The sequence below is a fragment of the Amblyraja radiata genome, chromosome 32, assembly GCF_010909765.2.
Source record: "Amblyraja radiata isolate CabotCenter1 chromosome 32, sAmbRad1.1.pri, whole genome shotgun sequence".
Classification (NCBI taxonomy): Eukaryota; Metazoa; Chordata; class Chondrichthyes; order Rajiformes; family Rajidae; genus Amblyraja; species Amblyraja radiata.
Window position 1 is genome coordinate 6,752,195 of NC_045987.1, and position 27,001 is coordinate 6,779,195.

The 27,001-nt window shown below is 49.1% G+C and overlaps 1 protein-coding gene across 4 annotated transcripts in view; it reads left to right on the forward strand.

Moving 5' to 3' along the window:
- col5a1 (collagen type V alpha 1 chain) overlaps positions 1–27,001 on the forward strand; it is a 217,078-nt gene that overhangs the window by 49,777 nt on the left and 140,300 nt on the right. For 3 of the 4 annotated variants that reach the window (XR_004416620.1, XM_033048653.1, XM_033048651.1), the window contains exons 3-4: positions 10,755–10,971; positions 12,303–12,465. Coding sequence is in view for 3 of the 4 variants with exons in the window: in XM_033048653.1 (XP_032904544.1) it covers positions 10,755–10,971; positions 12,303–12,465 (380 nt within the window). In the remaining variant the exon portion in view is untranslated. Of the gene's footprint in view, positions 1–10,754; positions 10,972–12,296; positions 12,466–27,001 lie in introns of all 4 variants that reach the window. The other variant, XM_033048652.1, reaches the window with a different exon arrangement.

The window sequence follows — 27,001 nt, forward strand, 5'->3', positions numbered from 1 at the left end:
CAAAGAACTTTTATTTTTACGAGGATGTTTCCGTAACCGGCTTCCGTCTACGCACTAGTATCTTTGCTCCGCTACGGGATCTTTGGTGCGGAGACGGAAGCCGGTTTACGGAAATGGGGCCGAAAATTCCCCATGAATCTGCCCATGACCGTACTACGTCTTTTTCGTCGAGTGATCTATCTAGCTCGCTGTAGGATCTTTGGGCTGAAGGGCCTGTTTCCACGCTGTATCTTTAAACTAAAACTAAAACTAAATCCAACTCTTTTCCCATTAGATGAAACCCAATAAACAGAACACTTTCCCCTTCACTCCTATCATGTAACTCCCAATGGTACAGCCTGCTTCCTGTCAATTTTGGTTCAATGTTTGTCTCTGTATCTCAGTCCTGATTTATCTACCCCTGGAGTATTTGTAACAGTAGAGAGGGAAACATATTTTATATCTAACCCATTCCATTCCTGCCCATGGACTATTTGATGGAACACTGTTAAGTGGAAGATTTAAATAAGGCAGCCCCTGATTCAAGTGAAGGATTGCGTGACACAGAGCAGAATGGCCATGAGAGCTCGATCACCACCAAGAACAGAGTTACAAAGGAGATTGAGTGGGACGGAGGGAAAGGTGGATGGAGAGGCTGTGGCCATCACATATTTAGATTATTAGAAGAAATCAGGGGCGGCACAGTGGTAGAGTTGTCGCAGTACAGCATCAGAGACCCAGGTTCGATCCTGACTACAGGACGCTGTCCGTACGGAGTTTGCACGTTCTCCCCGTGACCTGCGTGGTTTTTCTCCGAAATCTTCGGTTTCCTCCCACACTCTAAAGACGTACAGGTTTTTGGGGTTAATTGGCTTGGTATAAATGTAAAAAATTGTCCCTAGTGTGTGTAGGGTAGACAGTAGACAAGAGGTGCAGGAGTAGGCCATTCGGCCCTTCGAGCCAGCACCGCCATTCAGTGTGATCATGGCTGATCATCCCCAATCAGTACCCCGTTCCTGCCTTCTCCCCATATCCACTGACTCCACTATCTTTTAGCCCCATCTAGCTCTCTCTTGTAGTGTTACTGTGCTGGGATCGCTGGTCGGTGTGGACTCGATGGGCCGAAGGGCCTGTTTCGGCGCTGTATCTCTAAACTAAACTAAACTAAGACATTTGACAAGGTTCCACTTAAAAGATGGTTTATACAGCGCGGAATGTATTTTCCTGGAATTGATTATGAGATGGCAATCCAAGAATAGGAATAATGGGTATGTGGTCAACATAATGGTATGCAGTGTGCAGTACCTCCTAAGGATATGCAGTGGAACCTCAGCTTTGAACTGATTAATGGCAAAGCTAGGAGAATAGGGAGCTACATGCTCATGTATGTGGGCGAGAGACAACTAGAGGAACAAAAGACAGATGGCGAGGGACTGGCGGAGATGTGGGTCAGGGTCACGTTTGTCAGAGGTCTCGGCTTCAACACACCATAATGCAAATAGTGAAATCTCTTGAAAGTAGCTATCGAATCCACCCCCTCTTCCCCTTCCCCTCCCCCACCCCTCCTAACACCATCCAAATGTTTAGTCTTGAATCATTTTTTTAAGTTTGTAAACTAATTGAGTCATGTGGGATTTTGTGTGAATCTTGTGAATAAGCAAATAGTCCCATCACTCTGAGTAATGGCTTCTTGGAAAAACCAGGCCTCATCTGAGAGCCTTCACTTGCGGACGCAGTTGAACCGATGCCAACACATATCTGAGAAACCAGCCTGAGTCTTCTCACACTAAATTGGCACGTTACGGCGTATTTAATAGGGAAAGCAGCAGCAGCATCTGTGGCTCATTCACCCTCTCGTACAGAATCATCTATGTACTCGCTCAGACACACACACACACAGTGATACAGCGTGGAAACAGGCCCTTCAGCCCAACTTGCCCATGCCGCCCAACATGCCCCATCTACACTAGTCCCACCTGCCTGCGTTCGGCCCACATCCCTCTAAACCTATCCTATCCATGTACCTGTCTAAATTTTTCTCAAACGTTGCGATAGTACCTGGCTCGTAAATCTTTAAGAAAGACTACAGGTGCTGGAAAAAATCGAAGGTAGACAAAAATGCTGGAGAAACTCAGCGGGTGAGGCGGCATCAATAGATCCTGCCTCACCTGCTGAGTTTCTCCAGCATTTTTGTCTGCCTTGTAAATCTTCTCTGCACCTTTTCCAGCTTGACAACATCCTTCCTATAACATGATGGCCAATACTGAACACATTACTAATGCATGCACAGACATTGAACCAGAAGAATGGCAAATATTCTTTGCCAAGGTCCAAGTTGGGGTGGATGGGAGGTGAAGGGCACCTATCCTCAAAAATGTCACCGTCCGTTTACTCGCAAGGATATTAGCCATTTTATAATAATGTTATTTACTCTGCAAAAAAAGAGACCGTATAGTGCTGAAGTGGCTCTGAGGGTCAGGCAGCATCTCTAGAGAACATGGATAGGTGCCTTTTTGGGTTGGGAGCCTCCTTCAGACTGATTGTAGGGTGGGGGAGGGGGGTGGTGGTGAAGAAAGCCGGAAGAGTGGAGGGGAAGGACATAGTGTGGCAGATAAGAGGTGAACTCGGGCAAGGGGCAGTGGTGGGCAGATGGTTGGCATCTATGCTATTTTTACCTGCCTGGGGGTGTTTGATAGGTGTCAGTCAAGTCAAGTCAAGTTTATCCATCACATACGCTACCAAGATGTGGAGTGAAATGAAAAAGTGGCAATGCTTGCGGATTGTGCCAAAAAACTACAAACATGCCCGAATGGAACAGAATCACATATTCACATATTACATATTTGTGGGAGGAAATAAAAAAGAAAAAAACAGCGATTTTAAAAATACACCACACAACAGTAAATTGGTACAGTATGTTAGTCCCTGGTGAGATAGGAGTTTACAGTCCTAATGGCCTCTGGGGAGAAACTCCTTCTCATCCTCTCTGTTTTCACAGGTTTGTCATTGTCACTTGTACCAAAGTACAGTGTAAAGATTAGTTTTGCATGCCATCCGATCAAACAGATAATACTGTAAATAAACACAATTAAGCCAAACTCAGTGCAACTGGTATAGCGATGGAAATAGTAGAGTGCCGAACATAGTTCTGGTCATTATAATGCAATGCTCTAGAGACAAAGTCCAATGTCACCAATGAAGTAGTGGGGTGATCGGACAGGCTAGATAGAAGATACATTCTGTATGTGTCAGTGGCGTATCCGTTCTGAGACCGTGTGGACAGAACTTTACTTCATGTTTAACCTACACTATACCTGCACATACTGCAGAGGAGATTTCACCTTACGTTGAACCCTGAATTATGATTTGACCTGAATGTTTGGCGGGGCAGAGTTGTTGGGGCTTTGTGACCCTGTACACAAATCACAGCGAGGCATTGTGAAACAAATTTAAGGTGAAGGGGAAAAGATTTCATAGGAATCCGAGGGGTAACTTTTTCACACAAAGGGTGGTGGGTGTATGGAACAAGCTGCCAGAGGAGGTAGTTGAGGCTGGGACTATCCCACCATTTGAGAAACAGTTAGACAGGTAGATGGATAGGACAGGTTTGAAGGGATAAGCGGGTGGGACTAGTGTAGCTGGGACATGTTGGTTGGTGTGGGCAAGTTGGGCCGAAGGGCCTGTTTCCACACTGTATGACTCTATGGTACATTGATTTCATTCCAAAAGGACGTGAGTACAAGATGTGATTTCTTCAATTCTACAGAGCTCTTGTGATAATACATCTGGAATATTGTGTACAGATTCAGGTCTTCCTACATAAATAAGGATATACTTGTGATAGAGGGGAACAGCAAGAGTTTACCAGATTGATTCCAGGAATGCTACAAGCTTGTCATAACAGGAGATTAAGCAGAGTGGAGCTACGCTCCCATCTGTTTAGAAGAAGTGCGGACCTTGTCGAAACATACACAATTCTGAAAGGTCTTAAAGGAAGAAGCTAAGTTGATCTTTCCCGACTGGAGTGTGGAGAACCAGGGGTCACAGTCTCCACATCACAATTGGGATGAGAAGATGTATATTTACATGAAGGATAGTCAATCTTTGGAACACTCTACCTTAGAGAGCTGTGGAGACTCTGTTGCTGATTATATTCAAGGCAGAGCTGATAGATGGATAGATATTAAGATCAAGGAATAGTCATACAGCAAGGAAACAGTCCCTTTGGCCCAACTTGCCCATGCTGACCAACATGTGCCAGCTACACTAGTCCTACCTAGCTCCATTTGGCCCATACCTTTCTAAACCTATTCTATCCATGTATCTGTCCAAATGTCTCATAAACGTTATGATAGTACCTGCCTCAACTACATTCTCCGGCAGCTTGTTCCTTACACCCAATACCCTTCGTAAGCCTGACTGGGCCGAAGGAGCCTCAGCGGTGGCGATGGGAGCCTCGGTGGCGGCAGCGAGTGCCTCGGCAGCAGTGGGGCCTTGGCAGCAACAGGAGCCTCAGTGGCAACTTTGGGCCTTGGTGGCGGTGGGGCCTCGCGGCTGAGTATGAAGGGGTGAGGGGAAGACAATGAAGGGCCTGGCATGGGGGGGGGGGGGCTGCTGTGAAGAACAATGGGGACCCGGCGTGTGGGACCGTCGGGAGGGTGGGAGAACAAAGGGGGAGGGGGCGAGGGGAGCACTCTAGCTTTGAATCCTCTGCCCAGGGGATATGTCTGTGTTCGTTTGTTTGTTTGTTCGTTTGTTCCGGTGAAGCCGCCAGGCACTTTTTCCTTTTTGTTTTAATTTCAAGTTTTCGTGTACCTTGTGTGTTTTGACTGTTGGCAGAACAATTTATCTCCCGGGATGAATAAAGTTTCCTGTGCTCTTAGGTATAAACTTGTGGAATAGAGGACTCACAGTGCTGGGATAACACAGCGGGTCAGGCAGCATCGATGAAGGACGTGGATGGGTGATGTTTCAGGTCGGCACGACCGAAGAAGCCCGCAGTGGATTAGTGCAGGAAAATGTGACGAGCTAAGAGATCAGCTACGATCTCATTGAAAGGCAGAGCAGGCATGAGTGGCTGAATGGCCAGCTGCAATGAATGTTTTTCTCTCATTTTCTTATCTCCTTGTTTTCCACGCCTAATCTTTAGAATACGTCCTGTGGGCATTTGATGGGATGGTACGGAAGGAGCCGTAAGGGCCTGTCCCACTTTCACGACCTAATTCGCAACCTTTTTCACTCGTGGACATTTTTCATCAGGCTAGAAAAACGCCCCGACCTACTTGATGCCACAAGTGCCTACGACTAGCATCACAACCTACCTACGACCTCGTGACGACCATGCTGCGAGTATGAGTCAAGGGCAAACTCGGCAGAGGTCGTGAATGAGGTCATGAGTGTGGGACAGGCCCTTTAAGCTATGTGTAATTCCTTGGGAGTGTTTGATAGGGTGATGTAGATGCTGTGCCCAACCTGTGCGATTGCTACACTCGTGGTTTGTGCTGGAATAATGTAAAGGGTGCGTTGCTCTGTGTCTCTGCTCTTGAAATGTGCGATGGGACAATGTAGAGGAGGCTCTACAATGTAGAAGATTTAGGCTGGCAGACTGGCCCAGCGGCAGAGACCCAGGTTTGATCCTGACTACGGCCGCTGTCTGTACGGAGTTTGTACGTTCTCCCCTGTGACCGCGTGGGTTTTCTCTGGGTGCTCCTGTTTCCTGCACCTCCTCCAAAGACGTTTGGGTTTGTAGGTTAATTGGCTTGGGTAAAATTGTAAATTGGCCCTGGTGGGACTAGTGTTAGTGAATGGGGTGATTGCTGGTCGGCACGAACTCGGTGGGCCAAAGGGCCTGTTTCCACGCTGTATAGTTTTCTTTAGAGATACTGTGTGGAAACAGGCCCTTCGGCCCACCGAGTCCGCACTGACCAGCGATCATTAACATTAACACTATCCTACACATACTAGGGACAATTTACACTTATACCAAGCCAATTTATCTGCACGTCTTTGGAGTGTGGGAAGAAACCAAAGATCTCGGAGAAAACCCACGCGGTCACAGGGAGAATTTACAAACACCGTACAGACAAGCACCTGTAGTCAGGATCGAACCTGCGTCTCCGGCGTAAGGCAGCAACTCCACCGCTGTTAAAGTCTAAAGAGTTTTACCCTGTATCCAACCTTGCTTCACATGTTCTGGAAATGCGGAGATCTTATAGAAAGGAAAATATTCTCTTCCTGGCTCCCTCCTCGAACATGAAATTCAGATTAGATTTTATTTCACGAAAGACAGACCCTGAACACCAGATGGAATTCTCAGTCTAACAGATTGGCTTGAACGTCAGTTGTGGGTACCTTAAGGGACTATCAAACTTGTTGTTCTTCTTCTGTTTGGTTACGTTCCTCAGAGGGTTGTCATTTTCTTGGATGTGTTGCCCCAGTGGCGTATTGTTTGCAGTAAAGTCAGCCAGCACTAGATGGGGGTAGAGGTTGAGGGGAGAATTGTAAGGGGTAGGGTAGGGGAGTAGAGTCAACCATGTGTCTGGAGTGATGGGTGGGACCTAATAATGAAAGTACAATAAATGATCAAGGCACGAGTTACAGTCTGAGGTCCTGGACCAGCATTGGTCATTGTTCATTGTTCATGGGATTGGCCCGTCACAGAAAATGGCGAGGGAGTGCCGCATTGTCAGAGGGGACACATCCTAGAGACATTTCGTTGTCTCTGTACTGTACACTGCACGATGACAATAAAGTTGAATCTGAATCTGAATCTAGTCACCCAATCCAGCTTAACAAACACCAGAATATTTTTCAGAGGAAACTCTATATTATTCCACCATGAAAAAGTAATGTCCCACACTGATGGACTCCCCAGGTTCGATAGAAAATTCACAAGGGCATTTGGCCAAAGGGTGTAAAAGTGCACAGCTACAGCAAAGAACACTTTGGGCAGCACAGTACCGCAGCAGCACAGTTGCTGCCTCACAGCACCAGATACCCTGGTTCGATTCTGACTACGGGGCGCTGTCTGTATGGAGTTTGTACGTTCTTACCGTGACCGGATGGGTTTTCTCCGGGAGTTCCGGATTCTTCCCACATTCCAAAGACGTGCAGGTTTGTAGGTTAATTGGCTTCCATAAAAACAAATTGTTCCCGGTGTGTTGGATAGAATCGGAGTATGAGTGATTGCTGGTCGGCGCGGGCTCAGTGGGCCGAAGGGCCTGCTTCCACGCTGTATCTCTAAACTAAACTAAAAGTCGAGGGTTTTGAGACTAATTGCATGCAGTGGCGGACTGGGTCTAAAATTATTGGTTGCCAGGAGGGGCCCACTTGATATAGGGGGCCCACTTCATCAGGGGCCCACTTGCCATTGGGCAAGCTGACACCCTGGCCAGTCCGCCACTGATTGTATGTGTTTCAAAGAGCTGGCTCGGGGATTGTGGGCTGAATGGCCTCCGTTCTATGCAGTAAGTTTCAGTGAACCATATTGTGAACAGCGGCAGAGAGACCAGGGAAAACAATGGCCAGACGTTACTCAGCCCACTGATCCACCAGTCTCCTCCGCCTCGCTAGAAAATCACCAGAGCCTTGTCCACGTCAGCAGAGGATCCAAGGGGCAGGGGAACAGCGGGAGTTGGCGCTGGGCCTTGAGAGATGCACGGACTGAGCGATGAGCAGCTACACTGAACTAAACATGTCGACAGCAGCCACCAGCTGATAATGAACAACAGGCAACATTCCAGAACGTTCATGAAATCATTAATAAAAGAAAATGGCTCTCAGCTTGGATAATGAACAAGAGGCCTGGGGGCTTGTGGACAGGAAGTGACTAATCTTTTGCTGGGGTTGCTGCATTTTATGGGGCGGTTGCCATGGTGACCGGCCTAGTAGCCTCTGAGAGACCTGAAATACAAGCTCAAGAGGAATCAGAAACCTGCCTTCAATTTGCTGCTGATATACAACGAGGTGAAAGTTGGACTGTTGGGAACGAGCTATTCACAGCCAGAGGATGCAGAGGTATGAGGCCCTTAAGTGAGGGAGACCTGCCAAGTATTTTAACTCCGAATCATGCTCCCAAACTCTTTGAAATTCTTCCTGACCACCTCAGCAGAATTCATTATCAACTGATGCCACAATTATGAATCTTGTCACAAGTTTTGAACACTTTCAGCTTGAGAAATGACAGTGACTGGTACTTAAGAGCATAAGACCATATGGCATAGGAGCAGCATTAGGCCATTCGGCCCATCGAGTCTGCTCCCCCATTTCATCATGCATGATCTATTTTTCCATCCAAACCCCATTCTCCTGCCTTGTCCCTGTAATCTTTGAACCCCCTCCCCCTGGTAAACCACCCCCTTTCCTCCATATTGAACCTGTGAGTGCTAGGAAGTCATCTCAAGGTTCTCAGGTGTGTCTGTCCCTAAGGCGAACCCCAGGTGAATGGAGCAGTGAAAATCAAAGTGGACGTGTCCAGCTGTCATTTGCAAGAGACCAGACATGAATCAGAAGCAGAGAACATTAGATCCGTCAGCACTGCCTGACAGGGGCCTGTTCTGGGAGATATCTGCTGAGTTCTCTGTCAGGGATGGGCATGTTCCCGGCTCGTGACTGAGACTAAACAGGAGCTCCCGGTGGAATGCAAGGTGGACACACTTTCCTACAAACACAAAAAATCTGTCCAAACCCACCTGCTGTACTCTGGCTGTGTATAGCTGCAAACCTGCCCCTCTCTCTCAGATAGGTACAGTCTCTCAGACACTCTTCCATCTGATGTTAACCCCATTATCTGGTGTTGAATGTACAGCAGCCCTCTCACCCTCCAGCACATCACTCCCTACTATATAGGCCTGTTGTATGTATCTTGCCTTATGTCGTGTTCTAAGCACATTGCAGTTTGACAACAGAAGTCAATGTGGTGAGCAGCTCGGTGGCGCGGCGGTTAGAGTTGCTGCCTCACAGCGCCAGAGACCCGGGTTCGATCCTGACTACGGGTGCTGCCTGTACGGAGTTTGTACGTTCTCCCCTTAACCACGTGGGTTTTCCCCGGGTGCTCCGGTTTCCTCCCACATCCCAAAGACGTACAGGTCTGTAGGTTAATTGGCCACGCTAAAAGATTGTAAATTGTCCCTAGTGTGTAGGATAGTGTCGGTGTATAGGGATCGCTGGTCAGCACGGACTCGGTGGGCCAAATGGCCTGTTTCTGCACTGTATCTCAAAACTAAACTAAGCTCGTGTCGGAAGGAACTGCAGATGCTGTTTTACACCGAAGATAGACACAAAATGCTGGAGTGCCTCAGCAGGTCAGGCAACATCTCTGGAGAAAAGATCTGGGTGATGTTTCGGGTCGAGACTGTTCTTCAGAGTGTTTTCAATGCAGAGGAAACTGAATCATCTTGTGACAAGTTGCTTGGAATCTGAGGTCAGTCCAGGACACAACCCCCTGGGACTCACCCTGTGGCTGAGCTGAGGGTGCTGAGCATATGGAGGGGGCCAGAGTGGGAGGGAGAGAACTCCTCGGTGAGGGGGGTCTCCTGGGCCTCTGCACCGTTGGGAGAGAAAGGGGAAGAAGTGACATTCCCTGAAGGTGGAGGATGGTCCCTGGGCTGGTGGTCTTTAGTGGAGAGGGTCCCACATGGGTACATGGAACCTCCAGCCAGGGGGCAGATGTGAAAGTGGAATTTACGAGGCTTTTAGACGGGCACAGATACATGCAGGGAATGGAAGGATATGGGAAGAGCTTAGCTTATCTTGGCATTATGTTCGGCACAGACATGTTGGGCTGAAGGGTCTGTTCATGTGCAGCAGTTTAGCTTAGTGATAGAGTGTGCAAACAGGCCCTTCAGCCCACTGAGTCCGCACCGACCAGCGATCACCCCGTACAGATGGCACAATGGGCTAAGTGTTCGGCTGGCGACCGGAAGGCGGCCGGTTCGAATCCCGCTTGGAGTGCATACTGTCGTTGTGTCCCTGGGCAAGACACTTCACCCACCTTTGCCTGTGTGTGAATGTGTGTGAGTGATTGGTGGTGGTCGGAGGGGCCGTAGGCGCAGATTGGCAGCCACGCTTCCGTCAGTCTGCCCCAGGGCAGCTGTGGCTACAGAAGTAGCTTACCACCACCGAGTGTGACTGAGGAGTGAATGAATAATGCGATGTAAAGCGCCTTGAGTATTAGAAAGGCGCTATATAAATCCCATCCATTATTATTATTATTATTATCCTACACACTAGGGACAATTTACAGAAGCCAATTCACCTACAAACCTGCACGTCTTTGGAGAGCGGGAGGAAACACTTTTTCTCACAGAGAGTGGTGAGTCTGTGGAATTCTCTGCCTCAGAGGGCGGTGGAGGCCGGTTCACTGGATGCTTTCAAGAGAGAGCTAGATAGGGCTCTTAAAAATAGCGGAGTCAGGGGATATGGGGAGAAGGCAGGAACGGGGTACTGATTGTGGATGATCAGTCATGATCACATTGAATGGCAGTGCTGGCTCGAAGGGCCGAATGGCCTACTCCTGCACCTATTGTCTATTGTCTATTGTCCATTGAAACCGGAGCACCCGGAGAAAACCACGGGTGAAAGTGCAAACTCTGTCCAGACAGCACCCATGGTCAGGATCAAACCCAGGTCTCTGGTGCTGTGAGGCAGCAACTCTACCGCTGCTCCACTGTGCTGCCCGCTATGTGATACACGTGCTGGGATTGGGCTTGTTTGTGAGAGACATCGTCAGACGTTCAGATTTAACAACTCGTGCTCCTCCCTTTTTGTTTCCAAAGGAGACACGGCGTTCCCGGAGGATTTCTCCATGGTGATGACAGTGCGAGCCCAGAAAGGGAAAGGTGCCTTCCTGCTGTCCATCTACAACGAGCAGGGAATCCAGCAGCTGGGCGTGGAGGTCTCCCGCAGCCCCATATTCTTCTACGAAGACCAGACAGGGCGGCCCAGCCCTGATGAACACCCCATCTTCCGTGGAGTCAACCTGGCCGATGGGAAGTAGGTATTCCTTGCTTCATTCCCAATGCTTTAGAACTTTAGAGATACAACACGGAAACTGCTCCTTCTGCCCACCAAGTCCACGCCGACCATCCATCACCCGTTCACACTAGTTCAACGTGCAGCAAGGAACTGCAAATGCTGGTTTAGATCCAAAATGCCGCAGTAACTCAGCGGGTCAGGCAGCATCTCTGGAGAAAAGGAATAGATGACATAGAAACATAGAAACGTAGAAAATAGGTGCAGGAGGAGGCCATTCAGCCCTTCGATCCATTGTGATCATGGCTGATCATCCACTATCAATAACCCGTGCCTGCCTTCTCCCCATATCCCTTGACACCACTAACCCCTAGAGCTCTATCTAACTCGATAGGTCGCAGTCTGAAGAAGGGACTCGACACAAAACGTCACCTACCTATTCCTTTTCTCCAGAGATGTTGCCCGACTACTCCAGCTACTTTTTGTGTTTGTCTTCGCACTAGTTCTCTGTTATCCTACTCTCTCATCCACTCCCGACACACTAAGGGCGGTCTACAGCAGCCAATCAACCTGCAAACCCACGTGTCTTTGCGATGTGGGAGGAAACCAGAGCACCCGGTGGAAGCTCACGCGGTCCCAGTGAGAACGTGCAAACTCCACGCACGCAGTGACTGGGAGACTGGGTTGGGGTTGGAAAACAACGTGCCGGGCATGCAACTCTCTTCTGCAGCAGAGTGGAGCAGCAGTAGAGTTGCCGCCATTCAGCGCCAGAGACCCAGGTTCAACCCTAACCACGGGTTCTGTCTGTATGGAGTTTGTACCTTCCCCCGATAACTACCTGGGTTTTCTCCGAGTGCTCTGGCTTCCTCCCACATTCCAAAGACGTATAGGTTTGTGGGTTAGAACGAAACCCCAAGCCGCTGAGAGGGTTCTCCCAACGCCGGAGCACCGTCACCCGGCGAGAGGGCCTGAAACATCGGGCCTTCGTAGCGGCGAATGTGGAGGCCTCAATAGGCCCGACCATGGGTGGACAAGAGGATGGGGACTGGTGAACCTGGTGGGCCGAAGGGCCTGTTTCCACGCTGTATCTCTAAAGTGAAGCAATGCACTAACGTCAACTAAGCTCTCCTTGCATTGAGGACCCATGTGTAGCCTGTGCACAGTCAGGGAGATGGGATGGTCAACCAAGTCGCCCACCTCAGAAGGCGGGCCAAGGCAACGGAGGAGAATTAACGGTTCCACTTCAGCCCGGCTCTGTTGGCTGGAGGTGTGTGAGCTCCTCTGTGGATCTCGTTAGGCCAGGGTTACAGGTTTCAAAGGTGACCGGTGGATTGTGTGTTGCGTCCTGGCAGGTGGCACCGAGTTGCAATCAGCGTTCACAAGAAAACGGTCACCATGATCGTGGACTGCACCAAGACGTTGACTCAGCCCTTGAACAGGAGCAAGCGGCCGGTGATTGACACTAACGGCATCGTGGTGTTCGGCACCAGGATACTGGATGAAGATGTCTTCCAGGTAAGACCATGCCGTCTCTGCACTGCAACCTATCTGCTCGCACTGCCCACCACACGCGCACACACACACACACACACACACACACACACACACACACACACACACACACACACACACACACACACACACACACACACACACACACACACCAGTGAAAGGTGCTGCAGGGATAGTACGACCAGGTGATTATTAACGCAGTGTCTTTGTGAAGCAGCTTTCGGAAGGGCCAAGGGGGATCTGTCGATGAGATACTGAGCGTGCCAGTTACAGGGCCGAGACTGCAAAGGGCCACAATTGTTTTCCCAAGAGCAAAAGGGAGTTAAGCCCCTGTCCCACTGTACGAGGTAATTCACGAGTTCTCCAGACTTTTCCCCTGATTCGAACTCGGAGAATGTCCATAGCGGGTCCGTAGGAGTTTGTGGATGTCTCGTAGCGGCTCGCAATGCTAACGGTGGGTACTCGGGACATCCGGTAAACTCGTGACGGCTTTTTCATTCATTTAAAAAATGTTCACGAGTAAGAAAAATACTCGTGATGAATAAAATGGTTACTTTTTACTCGTACGAGCCGCTACGAGACATCCACAAACTCCCACGGACCCGCTACGGACATTCTCCGAGTTCGAATCAGGGGGAAAACCCGGGAGAACTCGTGAATTACCTCGTACAGTGGGACAGAGGCTTGAAGGGGGGGCGAGTAGAGGTGGTTAATGTTCCAACAGCAGGAGGGGTTTGTAACTGGAGGAAGAAGCGGGGTGAAGGAACAGTCTTATCACTCAGTGAGCCGTTCTCGGCCAGGGCACGCGGTATAAAAGGCAATGAGATCGGATTCAACAGTAACTTTCAAATGGAAATTGGATAAATATTTGAATAGGAATAATGAGTGCGTGTTACCAAAGATCCCCATTGGAGAGTCCAGTCCAGGAATCTTAAGGGTATCTTAAGGCGGAGATTGATAGGATCCTGCTTAGGAAGGGTATCAATGATTACAGGGAGAAGGCGGGAGAATGAGGTTGAGAGGGGAAAATGGATCGGCCATGATTGAATGGCCAAGTAGACTCGATGGGCTAATTCTGTCCTATGTCTCATTACTTATGGCTGTGCTTAAACTGTTAAAACATATTTTGGGATGTAACGACTGATCAAGACGTAAAAATCCATTTGGGTCAAAATATGGATGAAGCAATTCAAGGGTGAACGCGGTCAGTAGCTGGACTCCATCCATGCACTAATGCTATCCTAGACACACGAGGGACAATTTACAATCTTTACCGAAGATAGTTAACCTCCAAACCTGTACGTCTTTAGAGTGTGGGAGGAATCTGGCACAGCTGAAGGAAACCCACGCAGTCATGGGGAGAACGTGCAAACTCCACACAGACCCGTAGTCAGAATCGAACTCTGGTCTCTGGCGCCGTTGGGCAGCAACTCAACTGCTGCACCCGATTTGGGCATCACCAGTGGGGCCGGAGGTGAATTGCCCTTTTCTTGTCCTTTGGGAAAGTGCGGTGGGTGTGGGGGGGAGGAGTTGGTGGGACACCAGCAGTGAAGAAGGAATGGTCACCCATGGTTGAGTTGAGAGCTGCTCTACGCAGCAGAGGGAGGAGACGGCATTAGGCTGAAGGGGCCGAGTCAATACCAGGCCTGGGATCCACCAGTCTGATCCCATGATTAATAGGACTTTGATGTTTCCAGCGAAGGACGATTATGACCCATCGCTGTGGGGACCTGCATGTGGTGCTCAGATGTGGGCGTGGTGCCTAATTATCGCAGAGCCAAGCTAACCTTGAAACTGGAGGGTTGTTGAAAGCCTTTGAACGAAGCCGTGTACCAGATGTTAGCCAGTGGCTCCCCCTGTCCCACACGGTCTTACAAGTCCGCAGAGAATGCCCACAGATTGGTGGAGCTGGAGCCTAGGACACACTTGGATTGAGGGTGTCAAAGAGAGGAGGCCACGGGGTCTCTACCCCACCCCTAACCAACCCCAAACGCTGGAGGTGACTCAGCGGGGCAGGCGGCATCTCTGGAGAAAAGGAATAGGTGACGTTTCGGGTCGAGACCCTTCTTCAGACTGAGAGTCTGGGGAAAGGGGAACGAGAGATAGAGATGGTACAGAGTACAAATGAACGGAAGAAATACAGAAAGCCACAATAATCGAGGAAATGTGGAGCCCACAATGGTCCATTGTTGGCTGTGGTATAGGTGATAACGAGTTATCCAGACAGTGGAACTCAACAGGACAACAGTAAGACTAATACACCAGTGAAACCCAGCTCAGCCGGGCGAATCTGCGTGACAGATAATGGCCTTGTAGTGAGGAGTGGGCATTGTTGTAGTGAGGAGTGGGCCTTGTTGTAGTGAGGAGTGGGCCTTGTTGTAGTGAGGAGTGGGCCTTGTTGTAGTGAGGAGTGGGCCTTGTTGTAGTGAGGAGTGGGCCTTGTTGTAGTGAGGAGTGGGCCTTGTTGTAGTGAGGAGTGGGCCTTGTTGTAGTGAGGAGTGGGCCTTGTTGTAGTGAGGAGTGGGCCTTGTTGTAGTGAGGAGTGGGCCTTGTTGTAGTGAGGAGTGGGCCTTGTTGTAGTGAGGAGTGGGCCTTGTTGTAGTGAGGAGTGGGCCTTGTTGTAGTGAGGAGTGGGCCTTGTTGTAGTGAGGAGTGGGCCTTGTTGTAGTGAGGAGTGGGCCTTGTTGTAGTGAGGAGTGGGCCATGTTGTAGTGAGGAGTGGGCCTTGTAGTGAGGAATGGGCCTTGTTGTAGTGAGGAGTGGGCCTTGTTGTAGTGAGGAGTGGGCCATGTTGTAGTGAGGAGTGGGCCTTGTTGTAGTGAGGAATGGGCCTTGTTGTAGTGAGGAGTGGGCCTTGTTGTAGTGAGGAGTGGGCCTTGTTGTAGTGAGGAGTGGGCCTTGTTGTAGTGAGGAGTGGGCCTTGTTGTAGTGAGGAGTGGGCCTTGTTGTAGTGAGGAGTGGGCCTTGTTGTAGTGAGGAGTGGGCCTTGTTGTAGTGAGGAGTGGGCCTTGTTGTAGTGAGGAGTGGGCCTTGTTGTAGTGAGGAGTGGGCCTTGTTGTAGTGAGGAGTGGGCCTTGTTGTAGTGAGGAGTGGGCCTTGTTGTAGTGAGGAGTGGGCCTTGTTGTAGTGAGGAGTGGGCCTTGTTGTAGTGAGGAGTGGGCCTTGTTGTAGTGAGGAGTGGGCCTTGTTGTAGTGAGGAGTGGGCCTTGTTGTAGTGATGGAATCTCAGCAGCTGAACAGTGCACAGCAACTACACACAAAAGGTGTCAGAATTTACCAGTGAATCAGTTAGTGATTTGCATGGGCGGAAATCCTTCGGGGGGGGGTGGGACAGGGGGGGGGGGGGTCACGTCCCCTCCATGTTTTAAGAAGTGGGGAACAATCCCCCCCCCCCCATGTTTTGTAATCTGGATTTTGAAATTCGGTGAAAAAAAAATCTTTTAAAAAATCTCCGCTTCCGGCGAGACAGTGGGGGTGGGACTGATGGTCGAGGGCGCTGATTGGACGAGAGAGACGTCGATCAGCGGGCAGTGGGGGGGGGGGCGGGACATGATGATTCAGTGCGATGATTGGAGGAGGGAGGTGTCAGTCAGAGGCGGATGTAAGGGGGTGGGACTGAGGATAGAGCGCGGTGATTGGTGGAGGGAGACGTCCCGGTGGAGCAAAGATCATAGAGCGCAGCTTGAATTGGCCCGTTCGCGGGGCCTTTCATCTCCCGTTGCGGCTTAAAATCAAACTGCTGCATCGAGGTTCCCGATGAAGCACCCGCCGGCAGATTTGATGCCGTGCCGGGCGATGAAAGGCCCCGCGAACGGGCCGATTCAAGCCCCACGATTTGGGGCGGAGGAAGCTGCTGTTGCTGGATTTCGGAGTCGGTCACCAACCAGGTCAGTTCCCAATGTTGCCGTCCACAGGGCCCACAGCCGAAGCCTCGGGTGTGTGTGTGTGTGTGGTGTGTGTGTGTGTGTGTGTGGTGTGTGTGTGTGTGTGTGTGTGTGTGTGTATATATGTGAGTGTGTGCGTGTGCGTGTGTGTGTGCGGCTACCAAGAAATTGGGTCCCCCCCATGTTTTGATAGCGATTTCCGCCCCCTGTTAACAACATTGGTACCAACTTCAAATAGTATGGACTTCAGAGTCCATCTGAGAGGCACACAGAGCTTCAGCCTTACTGCTCATGTAAGCATTTTATTTGCAATAGCGCTCCCTCAGTACTGTCCCTCTGACAGTGTGGCACTCCCTCGGTACTGCCCCTCTGTGGCACTCCCTCGGTACTGCTCCTCCTTCGGTGAGAGGGAGAGGAGGTTAGAGACGCAAAGAGGCAAAAGGAAAACAGGGAGAAAGTGAAGAGGCCGGGAGAGATGGCAAGGGCCGACAATGTAGAAAAAGAGGGGTGGGGTGGGAAAGATTATGGGGCAGAAAGAGAGAGACAGAAGTATACAGAGGAGGGCAGGGAGACAAAGAAAGAAACACATTACACTCACATGCACATACAAACATGCACACACACACGCGCACACACACACGCACACACACACACGCGCACACACACACGCACACACACACACGCGCACACACACACGCGCACACACACACGCACACACACACACGCGCACACACACACGCGCACACACACACGCTCACACACACACGCACACACACACACGCACACACACACACACACACATACACACAAACACACGCACACAAACACACATACACATGCACATAAACACACACACACACGCACACACGCACACACTCACACACGCACACACACACACACTCACACACGCACACACACATACACACGCACACAAACACACATACACCCGCACATAAACACACACACACACGCACACACGCGCACACACACACACGCACACACTCACACACGCACACACTCACACACTCACACACGCACACACACATATCACACCCGTACAGCAACCCCCCTCCACACGCACATAAACGACACACAACACACAAAACACACCCACACACCACTCACCCCCAACGCACCCAAACCACATAAACCGCAACATAAACACACCCACACTCACCACCCCACACACACATACCACAAAAAAACCAAACCCACATCCCCACGCAACTAAAATCCCTCCACCCACACACACACCCTCCCACCCACCCCCACCCCCACACTCCCACCACACACTACACACATACACCGCACAAAAATACACTACTCACTCTCACCCACCACAAAACAACACCCACACATACCCACGCACACACACACACATACATACACCCCTACACCCGCACATAAACACCCACCACACCCCCTCACCCCAAAACACCCACACAAAACACAAACACCACGCACACCCACACAAAACACTCACACCCACACGCACAACACACCACACACACTCACACACGCACACACACATACACACGCACACAAACACACATACAAACACTCCCACCCACACACACACCCACACACACACCACACACACACTCACACCACACACTCCACACACACCACACACACACACAAACGCACACAACACACACACACACACACGCACACACACACACACACACACACACACACACACACTCACACACACACTCACACACACACACACACACACACACGCACACACACACACACACTCACACACGCACACACACACACACACATATACACGCACACACACACATGCACATAAACACACACACACACACACACAAACACACACACACAAGCGCACATAAACACACACACACACACACACACACACACACACACACACATACACACACACACACACACACACACACACACAGAAGAGAGAAAGAAAGCAGGTCGGAGAGAGGGAGAAACTGAGGAGGAGGGATGGGCAGAGAGTAAAAATAGAGAGAGGGAAAGGGAAAGTGCAAGAGCGAGAGAGTGAAAGAGAGAACATGAGAAGCAGAGAGAAAGGGGGAATACAGATGGAGTGCAGGCTGGTAGAAATGAAATGGAGAGAGCGAGAGAATCGCTCTCAGGAGAGTTTGGGTTAATGTTCTAATGTACAGTTTAATCCAGCCAGCTGGCTGCCAGAGATTGTTGGATAACATGCAAATAATTACTTGTAGCTGTATATATTTGTATAACTTTTAACTTTCAGAGAGACCAGTTTCTATGTGCAGCTTTTCCCAAATCACAGAGTGTTAAAATGTGAAAAGTAGGAGCAGGATTTTTTCAGAAATCCTGCTGTTAGTTATTATTGCATTGTTGTGGTATTAAATTATTTGGAGAGTGTATTTATAGTTGTCCTGAGACTCGCAGTCCTCTCAATAAGAATCTAATTACTGTGAGTTCTAACCCCTCTCAACGGGATTCTGGTGCTGGGCTGTGAGCACTAACTCTTCCCAAGCGGAGTTTAGTTATGTGTGTGCCTGCATCTCACTTGTTTAGTTTAGTTTAGTTTAGTTTAGAGACACAGCGCAGAAACAGGCCCCTCGGACCCACCGAGTCTGCGGCACCCTGCGATTCCCCACACATTAACACCGCCCGGCACACACTAGGGACAAGTTTTACATTCATACCAAGCCGATTAACCTACAAACCTGGGAGTGTGGGAGGAAACCGAAGATCTCGGAGAAAACCCACGCAGGTCACGGGGAGAACGTGCAAACTCCGTACAGACAGCGCCCGTGGTCAGGATCGAACCCGGGTCTCTGGCGCTGTAAGGCAGTAGCTCTACCGCGGCGCCACCGTGCCACCCAAATAGAATTTTTGAATTGTGGAATAGAATTTTCACTCCCTCCGCCTGCCTTGAATCTGCAGCTGAAGCAACTCTGCCAGTCTTTGTTCTCTTTCTGTTTTACTTCCAAAGTTGCTCATTTGATCAATACCAGACTTGATGCAGCCAACACCTCATGGCAAGCAGATTTGTGGCTTAGTTTAGTTTAGAGGTACAGCAGCGAAACAGGCCCTTCGGCCCATTGAATCCATCCTGATCACCGATCTCCCATTCGCACTAGGTCTATGCTATCTCACTTTTGCATCCAGTTTTGTTACTCACTGAGGGCAATTTTTCCCGAGGGCCCAATTAAGCTGCAACTCTGCACGTCTTTGGGATGTGGGAGGAAACCGGAGCACCCGGAGGAAACCCCCAAGCAGTCACGGAGAGAACGTGCAAACTCCACACCAACAGCACACGAGGTCAAGATGTGAGGTGTCAGCTCCACCTGACGTGCCTCTGTGCCACCCTAAACATGGAGCGCTTCAGGACTACGTGAATCTGCCAGAACAGGGAGGCGGGAATGATTTCCCAGGTTGCTGGCCGAGCTGTCAAGAGTAAAACCCCAAGTTGGCCTTTGCAAACATTTCTGCAGAAAAGTGCGTGGAGGTGGAGTGTTTCTGGGTGCAGGGTGGGGTACTTCCGCCCGTGGGCAAGACCGCAAACATAACGGGGGTCCAGGACGAGCAGACTTTGCCCACGAGCCCATCCCACCCAACTCTAATGTGTAGGAAGGAACTGCAGATGCTGGTTTACACCAAAGATAGACACAAAATGCTGGAGTAACCCGGCGGGGCAGGCAACGTCTCTGGAGAGAAGGAATGGGTCGAGACTCTCAGTCTGAAGAAGGGTCTCGACCCGAAACATCACCTATTCCTTCTCTCCAGAGATGCTGCCTGTCCCGCTGAGTTACTCCAGCATTCTGTGTCTATCCCCCCCCCAATACTAATTTGATAATCCATCCCCTCTAGGTATTTCAGTTCCATCTGTGTATGTATGTTTTGTATGGGCAGCACAGTGGCACAGCTGGTAGAGCTGCTGCCTCACAGCGCCGGAGATCCGGGTTCGATCCTGACCTCGGGTGCTGTCTGTGTGGAGTTTGCACGTTCTCCCTGTGACCATGTGCGTTTCCGCTGGGTGCTGCGGTTTTCTCCCACATCCCAAAGGCGTGAGGGTTTGTAGGTTAGTTGGCCCTCTGTGAATCGCCTGCCCCTATTGTGTGAGTTCATGTAGAACTGGCATGAACTGGTGATCGATGGTTGGCATGGACTGAGTGGGCCGTAGGGCTTGTTTCCATCTTGATTGGAATAGAGCACAGCGAGATCTCCCATCTTGGAGGCTGTCTGATTAAGACAGCACAGTAACACAGCAACTCCAGCGACTTGAGTTCAATGCTGGCCTCTGGTGCTGTCTATGAGGAGTTTCCGTGATCCTCCCGTGACGATGTGGATTTCCTCTGGGATTTCCAGTTTCCTTCCTTGTCCCAAAGATGTTTGAGTTGGTAGGTTATTTGGCCACCGTAAATTGCCCCCATTGGCTGAGTGGGAAAATCTGGAGGGTTCCTGATAGGAACATGGACAGAACGAAGATAGGCACAAGAAGCTGGAGTAACTCAGCGGGACAGGCAGCGTCTCTGGAGAGAAGGAATGGGTGACGTTTCAGGTCGAGACCCTTCTTCAGACTGGTTAGGCACAAAAAGCTGGAGTAACTCAGCGGGACAGGCAGCATCTCTGGCGTGCAACTGGGCGCTTGATGCTTGGCCCATGCCTCCTTGGATGACTCTCTGCCATCGTTGGGGCTGTAGTAATTGAGCAGACAGCAGAGTTAGTGTAATAGAAAACTGGCCGCAGTGGCTTGTTAGTCAATGGATTAAAAACAGAACGCTCTGGGTGCCAGGGTTTTGGTCCTGTCCACAAAAGATAACCAAGCAGTTTTGTCTGCACGAAACTCTAACCCACACAATGTGGTTGACTCCAAACGGGACAGCCAGGAACGGGCAATAAATGTTGTCTTTCCATCGGCTTGCATGCCAAGAAGAAATCTTTTAAGAAGCTAAACTTGGCCTGAATCTCTGGAGCTCATTATTGCTTCTGTAGTTCATCTTGAAATAGAAATGAAGAGCTTGCATTTCTGCTCTGCCTCTCCCCATGCTTAAAGACAACACGGAATTTTTATAGCCACTTAGGTATTTTTGGAAGGTTTGCCACTGTTTTCTGCACGCGGGCAGAACTACAGTAAGTCTATTACACGCAGTGAGATGGCCTGTCCTTTAGTGATGGTACTGGGCATACAATGCTGGAGTAACTCAGCGGGTCAGGCAGCATCTCTGGAGAGAGGGAATGTTAGATAGAGCTCTAGGGGCTAGTGGAGTCAAGGGATATGGGGAGAAGGCAGGCACGGGTTATTGATAGGGGACGATCAGCCATGATCACAATGAATGGCGGTGCTGGCTCGAAGGGCCGAATGGCCTCCTCCTGCACCTATTTTCTATGTTTCTATGTTTCTATGAATGGGTGACGTTTCGGGTCGAGACCCTTCTTCAGGCTGAGAATCAGGGGAGAGGGAGACTAGAGGTAAGATCAGAGCCGGCACCGATGGCCAAGGAGCCCACAATGGTCCATTGTTGGCTGTGTAGAGGTGATAGGGAAAGGATACGAACAGTGAAGCTAGCAGGACGACTGGGGTGGGGGAGGGGGTGTCAGCAGCTTGTTATTAACGCTGAGTGAATTAAGGTGCCCCAGAGCACTTGAATGAACCCTGACTGATACACAAGGATGCCTCTCATTCTCTCTTTGAACCAGGGCCAGTCATGACATGATTCATGAATTAATCTCGCAGCAGTGAAATGCACAAGGCTACTATCTGATCTATTAATAATTCACACACACAAACAGCTTTCATCTAATCCTTTAATAGTATATAATCAAATGCATTTAATTTGTAAATGTTACAAAATACAAATGCTTAACAAAACTATTGTATTCTCAGCGCTGTATCAAATATCTCGGTAGAAGTTGCTTGGTTAGTTGCCAAAGATCCTTTGGTGAATAAGATCGTCTTTGATGTTAGGGTCCACTTACACACAAAAGCTTATCACGGTATCATAAGATCATAAGTGATAGGAGCAGAATTAGGCCATTTGGCCCATCAAGTCTACTCCGCCATTCAATCATGGCTGATCTATCTCTCCCTCCTAACCCTATTCTCCTGCCTTCTCCCTATAGCCCAGGGGTCCCCAACCTTTTTCATCCCGTTTACCCCTGGCAACTTTAATAGCACATAGCAATGTTATTTCACTTATTTATAAACAGATACCGGTATACCAGAACCAAACACAGTCAGTCAAGGAGAAAAAATATGTACAAATCCACAATCAATAAATGTACCCCCTGGGTAGGCAAGGTTGGGAACCCCTCCCATAGCCCCGTACTAATCAATAATCGATCTATCTCTGCCTTAAAAATATCCACTGACTTGGCCTCCACTGCCTTCTGTGGCCAAGAATTCCACAGGTTCACCACCCTCTGACTAAACAAATTCCCCCCTCATCTCCTTCCTACAAGAACGTCGTAATTCAGAGGCTATGACCTCTGGTCCGAGACTCTCCCACTAGTGGAAACATCGTCTCCACATCCACTCTATCCAAGCCTTTCACTATTCTGTAATGTATCTCTGGTCATGTGACGTTAATATATCATTAAGACCCTGTCCCACTTAGGAAACCTGAACGGAAACCTCTGGAGACTTTGCGCCCCACCCAAGGTTTCCGTGCGGTTCCCGGAGGTTGCAGGTGGTTGCAGGTAGTGGAAGCAGGTAGGGAGACGGACAAAGACCTCCGGGAACCGCTCGGAAACCTTGGGTGGGGCGCAAAGTCTCCAGAGGTTTCCGTTCAGGTTTCCTAATTGGGACAGGGGCATAATTACACATCACGTTTAAGAAGGAACTGCAGATGCTGGAAAATCGAAGGTAGACAAAAATGCTGGAGAAACTCAGCGGGTGAGGCAGCATCTATGGAGCGAAGGAATAGGTGACGTTTCGGGTCGAGACCTGGAAGCATCTATGAAGCGAAGGAATAGGTGACGTTTCGGGTCGAGACCCTTTCGGGTCTCGACCCGAAACGTCACCTATTCCTTCGCTCCATAGATGCTGCCTCACCCGCTGAGTTTCTCCAGCATTTTTGTCTACCTTCGATTTTTCCAGCATCTGCAGTTCTTTCTGAAACAAACCAAGTGCTGGAGTAACTCAATTGTTCGGGCAGCATCCCTGGAGATAAAGGATAGGTGACGTTTCTGGCCTGGAGCCTTCTTCAGACTGCAGTGTTTTGATTCTACATTTTGTGAATCCTCGCTGTTGCTTTAGGAGCCAATGTATTGTGACGTGGGTTTCTTGCCCCCCCTTTTAGCAGCTTAAGGTTGAATATGGAAGAGGTTAAAAAGTGGCATTTTTGGCAGGCGAACCTCGTCAGCACACCGACACGTTCGATGATGCTCTCAGGCTGTTTGTAGCTGTTGTTAGATCAAAGCACACGTCCCAAACCCGAGGCTGCTACCTTAATTCCTGAAACATAAAAGAAAGGCGCTCGCTGTGTTTCCCTTCAGCTGTCCAATTTAGCACTGAAGATAGACACAAAATGCCGGAGTAAATCAACGGGTCAGGCAGCATCTCTGGAGAAAGGGAATTGGTGACATTTTGGGTCGAGGCTGAGGGGCAAGGGGGAGGGAAACGAGAGATGTACTGTAGAAGGTATATAGAGCAAATGAATGAGAGATATGCAAAAAGCAACGATGATCAAGGAGAGGTGGAGCCCACAATGGTCCATTGTTGGCTGTGGGGTAGGTGATGGTGAGTTAAGGGCCTGCTGATTTTTTTCGGCGACTGCCGGCATCATATCGGTTTCGCCAAAAGATTTTGAAATCAGCAAATGAGACAGGCCCTTTATACAGGCACGCAACAGTATGACAGCGAAAGTAGTATGACGGCTAGCGTTGGGCGTGGGACGGAGAGAGAGGGGATGCGATAGCTACTTGGAGTTAGAGACATCAAGATTCATCCGGTTGGGGGGTGTAAGCTGCCCAAATGAAATATGAGGCACTGGTCCTAATTTAGGAACTTTTCATATGAAGAAAGACTGGATAGGAGCAGGGAGGTTCTACTGCAGTTGTACAGGGTCTTGGTGAGACCACACCTGGAGTATTGCTTACAGTTTTGGTCTCCTAATCTGAGGAAATACACTCTTGCCATACAGGGAGTACAGAGAAGGTTCACCAGACTGATTCCTGGGATGTCAGGACTTTCATATGAAGAAAGACTGGATAGACTCGGCTTGTACTCGTTAGAATTTAGAAGATTGAGGGGGGATCTTATAGAAACTTACAAAATTCTTAAGGGGTTGGACAGGCTAGATGCAGGAAGATTGTTCCCGATGTTGGGGAAGTCCAGAACAAGGGGGTCACAGTTTAAGGATAAGGGGGAAATCTTTTAGGACCGAGATGAGAAAAACATTTTTCACACAGAGAGTGGTGAATCTCTGGAATTCTCTGCCAGAGAAGGTAGTTGAGGCCACAGTTCATTGGCTATATGTAAGATGGAGTTAGATGTGGCCCTTGTGGCTAAAGGGATGAGGGGGTAAGGAGAGAAGGCAGGTACAGGATACTGAGTTGGATGATCAGCCATGATCATATTGAATGGCGGTGCAGGCTCGAAGGGCCGAATGGCCTACTCCTGCACCTATTTTCTATGTTTCTATGTGGCACATCTGGTGAGTAAATAGTTAAGCAAAGTTGAAGATCAGCAGTTAAATATTTGATGATTTAGGAAATTAGAGGTAAGGGTTTAATCACTGCCTTTGTTGACAAAACCTGCATGAAAAATTTGGCAGCTAGAATTACTGCTTTATGCAAAACAATACTAAACAAAGCACCTTTTTGAAGAGTTTCACGTTAGAACAAAACATGCCTGTACAGAGAGCTCAGAATTCCACAAACTCATGCTTCCCTCCTGTTTCCCCTCTATCGACTGTATTTGTTCGCTGGTAATGGGATAGATTCTATGAATTTGTCCAAAAAAAAAATTGTGGAAGTCTGAAACAAAACAGAAATTCTGCAAACAGTGAAGAGGTCGGGCCACATACGTGGAAAGAGAAACAGAGTTCACGTTACAGGTCTGAACCCTAAAGGGCCTGCACCACTTGGCGATTTTTTTCGGCGCGACTGCCGGTGTCATATCAGTGTCGCCAAAAGATTTTAAAAATTTCAAAATCCAGCGCGACAACAAAAATGTTACGACACTTGGAAAAAACACCGCGCGTCCATACGTCCTTCGTGCCGCGTCAGACCGCAAATTTTCCGGTGACCTGATACGTCGGTCAACGATGCCGGCAGTTGCCGAAAAAATCGGCCAAGTGGGACAGCAGGACGTTTACAAAAGTTGCAAATCTCAATGCAATATAAAATAAAAGCTTGCACAAATAATTTGATGCAATTCACGTGAATCGTATGACTTTCCTGTAACTTCTTCAAACGCGTTGATACCCAAATGTGTGCACGTTCCATTTTAACGGCAGTCTTCACAACTTCTCCTCATTGCGAATTAAGTAACAGAACCGTGGTCGTTCCCAGGGTGAAAATGTCAAAGACTAGAGGGCAAAGGTTTAAAGCGAGCAGGGCAATGTTTAAAGGAGATGTTCGGGGAACGTTTTCTACAAAGAGGGTGGTGGGTGCCTGGAACTCGCTGCCATGGGTGTTGGTGGAGGCTGATACGATAGTGGCGTTAAAGAGGCCACTGGATAGACACATGGATATGCAGTGAAGCAAATGGTATGTTAGCATTCATAGCAAAAGGATTTGAGTATAGGAGCAGGGAGGTTCTACTGCAGTTGTACAGGGTCTTGGTGAGACCACACCTGGAGTATTGCGTACAGTTTTGATCTCCTAATCTGAGGAAGGACATTCTTGCCATAGAGGGAGTACAGAGAAGGTTCACCAGACTGATTCCTGGGATGTCAGGACTTTCATATGAAGAAAGACTGGATAGACTCGGCTTGTACTCGCTAGAATTTAGAAGATTGAGGGGGGATCTTATAGAAACTTACAAAATTCTTAAGGGGTTGGACAGGCGAGATGCAGGAAGATTATTCCCGATGTTGGGGAAGTCCAGAACTGGGGGTCACAGTTTAAGGATAAGAGGGAAGTCTTTTAGGACCGAGATGAGAAAATCATTTTTCACACAGAGAGTGGTGAATCTGTGGAATTCTCTGCCACAGAAGGTAGTTGAGGCCACAGTTCATTGGCTATATTTAAGAGGGAGTTAGATGTGGCCCTTGTGGCTAAAGGGATCAGGGGGTATGGAGAGAAGGCAGGGATGGGATACTGAGTTGGATGATCAGCCATGATCATATCGAATGGCGGTGCAGGCTCGAAGGGCCGAATGGCCTACTCCTGCACCTATTGTCTATGTTTCTATGAAGGGACGGATATGGATCATGTGCAGGCTGAGGTGATTAGTTTAGCCCAGACCTTGTGGGTTGAAATGCTTGTTCCTGTAATGTTCTCTGTTCCATGTAATGAAATACACAAAAGGGGACCAATCATCTAAATAACTCTTATTTGTTAGGAACAGATAATCTTCCAGGACAGGCAAGAACCTGTTGATTGATTGAATTAAACAGTTGCTACGAGCTGTAACATAGCCCTGTTTTGTCGCTGAGGTAGTCATTAACAATTTAATGCTTAAATCAAAAATCCTTTTGATCTACAGTTTAGCCTGTGTGTTCCACACCCAA